The sequence below is a fragment of the Vicia villosa genome, linkage group LG5, assembly GCF_029867415.1.
Source record: "Vicia villosa cultivar HV-30 ecotype Madison, WI linkage group LG5, Vvil1.0, whole genome shotgun sequence".
NCBI lineage: Eukaryota > Viridiplantae > Streptophyta > Magnoliopsida > Fabales > Fabaceae > Vicia > Vicia villosa.
Genome location: NC_081184.1, coordinates 1,175,410 through 1,181,713, shown reverse-complemented (window position 1 = coordinate 1,181,713; position 6,304 = coordinate 1,175,410). Strand labels below are relative to the sequence as shown.

Below are 6,304 nucleotides of genomic sequence, written 5' to 3'. Positions count from 1 at the left end.
GATTTTTATGAACAGTATTTCCAAATAATTTTAAAATTATATCATTTTTAAAATTTAAAGTTTAGATAATTTTAATAAAACGTTAGTTATATAAAATACTTAAATCAATTATTTATTTATTTGTTTATTTTTTTAATAAAAATTCTTTATAAATATTTTTAACTATCAAAATATATTATACTATACAAATCATTTATAATAAAAGTTGAAATATACATACCCTTAACGGGCATACAAAAGATGTTAAGGAAATTCATTTTTACCAATTATATATCTACATATTATTAATTTTATTTAAAGAGACATTCCAATTATTAAAGATTCATTTGTTTTATCTTATAAATTTTTTTTTTATAATTTGTAAAATATTTTAAAAAAAACTTTTTTATAAAATAAATTTTTTTTATAAATTAAAAGATTAATTTTATATCGAGTAAAATAAAAGATATTATTAAATAGTAAGACATAGTCAAAATCATAATTTTTTTTAAAAAGATACATTTCAAAAATAGTTTTTACTAAAAAATTTTTGAAACAATTTCAAATTAAAATAATATTTTTAAAATAAAAATATTTAAAATAATTTTTTATTTGAAACTTTCTCAAAAAATATTTATAATATTTGGCTAAATATCTTTTTTAGTCCCTTAAATTAATTTGAGATTTATTGTTGTCTCTTGTTTTTAAAAAATTCTAAAGTGATGTTTTAGATAAAAGTTTGACAAGGACCAAATTTTTCACACTGTCAATATTCAAACATAAAAATATAACATTTTAAATTAAATCAACATTGTGATTAAACACCATAACATTTCAATTAAATTTCCATTCAAAAATCTGAAACGGAAAACCTCACATTAAAAATCCAATTTCAGTTTCACTCATACTCAATCTATCATTAATTTTAAATAGCATGCATAATAATTAACTAATTAATTCAAACATCTTTTACATATCACAAATTATCTAATTTCATCTTTTAAAGTAATTGAAATTAAATTTTTTAATGACACATAAAATTTTTGTACCTTATAAAAAATCATCATTAAAATAAAATTCTATTTCCATTTATTTGTACCTTATATATAGAAATGAAATGAAAGTAAATTAATAAACATATAAAATGCACACATGTGTCATGATATGATTCAATGCATATTTTCTAATTTTTATTATTATTAATTTTAATTTCTATTTTCTTGACATAACCAAACCAGACATACTCTTTCTGAACTCAAACTCAATTCAACTCAAACCTCAGTCTCACAAATCACAAACAACAACACAACAACAACCTTAGATTCTCCGAATCACAGTTTCTTTCTTTCTTTACTCTATAAAACAACAACATCACACTCTCTTGTTTTTTTTTCCAAAACTTGTTCTTCCAGATTTCATTTAGGTATCTTTCTATTACCCTTTTCTCTCTTCCCTCTTAGATCCTTTAAATTTCATTTCTTTTTTCTTGATCTTGTTTGTGGTTATGGACTCATTGCTTTTGAGATCCCAATTTCATTATTTAGATCCTTATTTTTGCTTAATTTCCTGTTCATAAACTTGACTTTTTGTTTCAATTTTGTATGACATTGTTGCTTGTATTGTATGTGAGTTTTTTTTCATTGGATGCTTGTTTTCATGCTTGATTGATGGGTTGAATATTCATGGAAGCTTCCTTTTTCAATTATTTACTTGATTTGTCTATTTAATGCCAACTTGTTATTATAATTTTTAATATGAAAAATTGGATTTTTATTGATTTTATAGATTGTCACACGCTTGAAAATATCTTGTTGATGTTGACATTGTGATAATCTTTTCTCCAAAACTAGAGTTTTGTCCCTTTGTGAACCAAAGAATGTTCGGTTACATGAAACTTTCTGAGTATAAACTTTAGGATTAGTTTTCCTTATTCAATAATCTATGCATGAGATTTGTGGTAAGATAGCGGTTATGATAGAATCTGTGTTCCTATTGATATGTAGACGGGCCCTTTTTTGTATAGGTATGTAATTATTTAAGAATAATGAGTGATGAACATGTATGTTCTATTGGTTTTTGCTTTTTCTAGTGATTCTTTGTCTTCTGGTAATGGTGTTGGCGAGTTGATATGCTATTTATCTTCTTTTGTATGTGTGTGGTTGCGTGTTGAAGGTGCTATGAAGTTGGTTATCGTATACTTTGATTCTTGTTCACCTCACGCTTGTTAATTTTTAACACGGATTTCATATGCGGTAGTCTATGTTAGATTTATGTCCATTAAGAATAACGCGCCGAAATTTGTTATAATGCTTAATGTTTTTCTCATCATTATTTGAGTTTTGTTTTATTCGTTAGTCATATACTTTTTCTGTTACGTGACATGGAAATTTATTGCAAACAACTGAGTTTAGTTGATTTGATCACTAATTCTATACGTTTCTGTGGATTTTAATTTTGAAATTTTCAGTATTGTTTCGACAGTTTAACTTGTCCAGCACCTGCTTCTGGGAGTACAATTGAGCTAGTTCTCGGAAGAGTTCTTCCATAAAAGGTAGATGGGTTCTAGAATCCCATCTCATCAGCTTAGTAATGGCCTATATGTGTCTGGGCGGCCAGAGCAGCCGAAAGAAAGGGTTCCAACGATGTCCTCCGCAGCCATGCCATATACTGGCGGAGACATAAAAAAGTCGGGAGAATTGGGAAAAATGTTTGATATTCCTGTTGATGGTTCGAAATCTAGAAAATCTGGACCATTAACAGGTGCACCATCACGAGCAACATCTTTCGGAGGAGCCGGTTCACATTCCGGCCCGATTCATCCTAATGCTGCCGCTCGAGCTATCTATACTACTTCAGGTTCCATGTCTATTGGTGGCGCGGCTGGTTCAACTTCACAAAAGAAATCGAATTCCGGGCCGCTGAGTAAGCACGGGGAACCGGTTAAAAGGTCTTCTGGTCCTCAGTCTGGGGGAGTAACTCCAACCGGACGTCAAAATTCTGGACCTCTTCCTCCTGTTCTTCCGACAACAGGTCTCATTACATCGGGGCCCATAACATCTGGCCCGCTAAACTCTTCCGGTGCTCCTAGGAAAGTGTCCGGTCCTCTGGAAGCGACAGGTTCGATGAAGCTGCAAGGCTCTGCTGCAGCTGTTCACAATCAAGCTGTGACTGTTCTTAGTCAAGGTGATGAATACTCCTTCAGAAGGAATTTTCCAAAGGCCATGTTATGGTTATTAATTCTGCTTTTTGTCATGGGTTTCATTGCTGGCGGTTTTATTCTTGGAGCCGTGCACAATCCCATTCTCCTTATTGTGGTTGTGATTCTCTTTGGTTTAGTTGCTGCGTCTTTCACTTGGAATACTTATTGGGGAAGAAGAGCTATAATGGGCTTCGTTGCTAATTATCCAGACTCCGAGCTTAGAACTGCAAAGAATGGGCAGTTTGTGAAGGTTTCCGGGGTAAGCTTTGCTTCTCTAGCTTAATTCATCGGCTATCATTGAAATATGCATCTTCCTGTAATGGATTTATATTCTCTAGGTCATATATCTTATAGTGCTAATTTCGAATATTTTATTTATACGCGTGACTTTGCATTATAAACTATTCTTCGTCAACTTTAGAGTTATTTTGTTTGTCTGTGGTAATGTAGGTTGTTACTTGCGGCAATGTACCTCTCGAGTCATCTTTCCAAAAAGTGCCGAGATGCGTATATACATCAACAAGTTTATACGAGTATCGAGGATGGGACTCAAAAGCTGCTAATCCTACACATCGACGATTTTCTTGGGGCCTTAGATTGCTGGAAGTGAGTTACTTAGTTTTCCTTTTGGCTTATGATAATTTCTTATTGTCTTGAGAATATTACTTCTGTTTGACTCGATTGACCGGAACGTGTGTCATGTGACAGAGGCGTGTGGTTGACTTTTACATCTCCGATTTCCAATCTGGTTTAAGGGCATTGGTTAAGACTGGTCATGGAGCAAGAGTGACCCCTTATGTTGATGACTCAAATCTCTTCAATGTAAATCCAACCAAAGAAGAGTTATCTCCAGAGTTTCTCCGGTGGTTGGGAGAGAGAAATTTGTCAAGTGACGACCGCATCATGCGGCTAGAAGAAGGGTACTTTTCTTTTATCCATTTATTGTCACACATATGATTGGTGATGATTTGTTGTTCTGACGTCGAGTCGTGTAACTTGATTTGTAATACAGGCATATAAAAGAAGGAAGCACAGTGAGTGTAATGGGAGTAGTTCACAGGAATGAGAATGTGCTTATGATAGTTCCACCACCAGAGCCAATCACAACAGGTTGCCATTGGTTGAAGTGTATATTTCCTGCAAGCTTGGAAGGAATAGTGTTAAGATGTGAGGACATGTCAAAGACTGATGTGATACCAGTTTGAGGTTTATGTGGAGCAAGAATGTTTGTAGCATCATCTAATTGGTGATTCTTAGATAGTATTCTTTTCCCCTCTATTATTAGTGGTGGTGGGAGTTAATATTGACACATTATTATAGAGATTAAGATGGATGGATATGGCAGGAATTGTGAGTGTGTTTGTGTTTATTTTTTCATTCTATTTAAATAGTTGTGTATAGTTATGGTTTGGTTTCATGTTTTTCTAGGATATGTTGTATACTTTGGTAATGTTTTGATGCAGTGAAAATTCTTAAATGTGTATGAAACATATTGTTGTTATGCTAACATGCTAAATAGATTGTTATAGCATGCCTAAATACTTTTTATCATTAGGAATATAACTTATTCATTAGATTTTTACTATTTATTCTCATGTCGAAAAAAAAAAGAAGTTGGAACTCTTATATTTTCATGGAAATAAAAAAACTATAACTATTCAGGATACACCCTTTTATATAACCTGACCCGTCTTTCCCTCTTCATTATCTTACATTTGAAATCAAGTCAAAAAGCACACATAAAACCTCTCAAATTTTTGAATTCAACATTCTTTTAAAAATCTCTTAATTTTTACTCCTTTCAATAAGTCACTTAATTAATTTTGATAATTCATTTCTCACATTTGAAGAATATTCAATAAGTTTCTCATTCTTGCATTGCTTTTTATAATTTTGATGCATGCAATTGTCATAGATTCTAGTTAACCTACATTATATTCCATCTAATGGGAATGTTATATCATTTTTCTCTTACTTAGTTTTGGTTTGAGTTTTAGACATTTGGGGGTTAGAGTTTATGCTAGTATGAATTCTGATATGTCAAATTCTGATATCAAAATACACACGGTTAATACATAAACCAAAATTTGGACTATTTCTTTAATCCAGTTTTCGTTGATTCGCTTCAGCTGGTTCCATTATATAAAATTTTCATTGACCTATCAAACAATTTTTGTTCCCTCTCATAACTAAAAGCTTACATTTCTTGCAAACCATTTCTCTTTCTTTTACGTTTTAATAATTTTTGTTTTCGCCATCTTTCTCTCTCGTTTGGGTCCATTGCTCCTAGTTCATCCATATTATCAAGTTCCTCTTCCTCTTAGTAGTTCCTTTTCTTAACTTCTTACTAAAATACTATTTTGAATGATGTTTTTTACATTTTTTTTGTCTAGCTTCTTGTATTTATGATGAAAAATGTAGAAAATATTCTTGAAAACATAATGAATGACTCTGATACTGGAAGTTCTTCATTATCAACAATATATGAGAATCTAGATATTCCAAATTCTGACCCCTTAGAAGTTAATGGCTCCAATCCTAGCATTATTGTGCTTAGTGATAACTAAGGACTTGAAGGGGGTTATGTATAGAGTGGTGACAGACCCCTTAGTATTTCTACTAAAGAAAGTGTTGACGATTCTTTTGAAGAAGATGAAGAGGGGAACTTCAACAACATGGATTTGGGGGAGGTGGTTACACATCTTGCATCCTCCATCAGATCTTATATGGATCTGGATGTAGCTACAGCAGCTTGAGATGAGTAACGATCTCACTATTTTACATTACTTTTAGGGTGGTATATGTCCATGACCCCAGTAACATGACGATTAGGGATAATATTATTTTTAGGAGTAGTAGTGCAGTTTTTTGCTGACATTATCTTTTTCACGACAGTTGGGAAAAAATGGTTAAACAAGGACGCGCAGGTTTAGTGGAACTAGTGGATGCTCGTATGTATCGCTGTGTGGACCCAAACTAGTGGGGATGATTTCTTACTTTGATAATGCTGAGAAAGTGGAGGAGGCTCGTGTGAAAGTAGGTCATTCTTCTGTCTAGTTGATTTCACACATTGATACTGGAAAAAGAATATGCAGCCTTTTTGATGAATTTTTTGTCCCTTTTTAA

The 6,304-nt window shown here is 32.2% G+C and overlaps 1 protein-coding gene across 5 annotated transcripts; it reads left to right on the top strand.

Annotated features, from left to right (window-relative positions):
• Window positions 1–1,201: 1,201 nt before the first annotated feature.
• On the top strand, window positions 1,202–4,680 carry LOC131601089 (uncharacterized membrane protein At1g16860-like). Of its 5 annotated transcripts, XM_058872820.1 has the most exons (6): window positions 1,202–1,402; window positions 2,447–3,162; window positions 3,316–3,437; window positions 3,629–3,784; window positions 3,887–4,098; window positions 4,191–4,680. In XM_058872820.1, exons 2-6 carry the CDS (start codon window positions 2,535–2,537, stop codon window positions 4,381–4,383), a joined length of 1,311 nt encoding a protein of 436 aa, XP_058728803.1. In that variant the 5' UTR covers window positions 1,202–1,402; window positions 2,447–2,534; the 3' UTR covers window positions 4,384–4,680. The 5 variants fall into 5 exon arrangements, with proteins under 5 accessions (XP_058728803.1, XP_058728801.1, XP_058728799.1 ...); XM_058872818.1 differs by having other exon boundaries at window positions 2,461–3,437; XM_058872816.1 differs by having other exon boundaries at window positions 2,447–3,437.
• Window positions 4,681–6,304: the final 1,624 nt, after the last annotated feature.

Coding starts and splice junctions, on each gene's coding strand:
- LOC131601089 (XM_058872818.1), top strand. CDS start 2,535: ATGGGTTCTAGAATCCCATCTCATCAGCTTAGTAATGGCCTATATGTG. Junction 3,438..3,628: donor AGTTTGTGAAGGTTTCCGGG/GTAAGCTTTGCT, acceptor GTGGTAATGTAG/GTTGTTACTTGCGGCAATGT. Junction 4,099..4,190: donor ATCATGCGGCTAGAAGAAGG/GTACTTTTCTTT, acceptor TTTGTAATACAG/GCATATAAAAGAAGGAAGCA.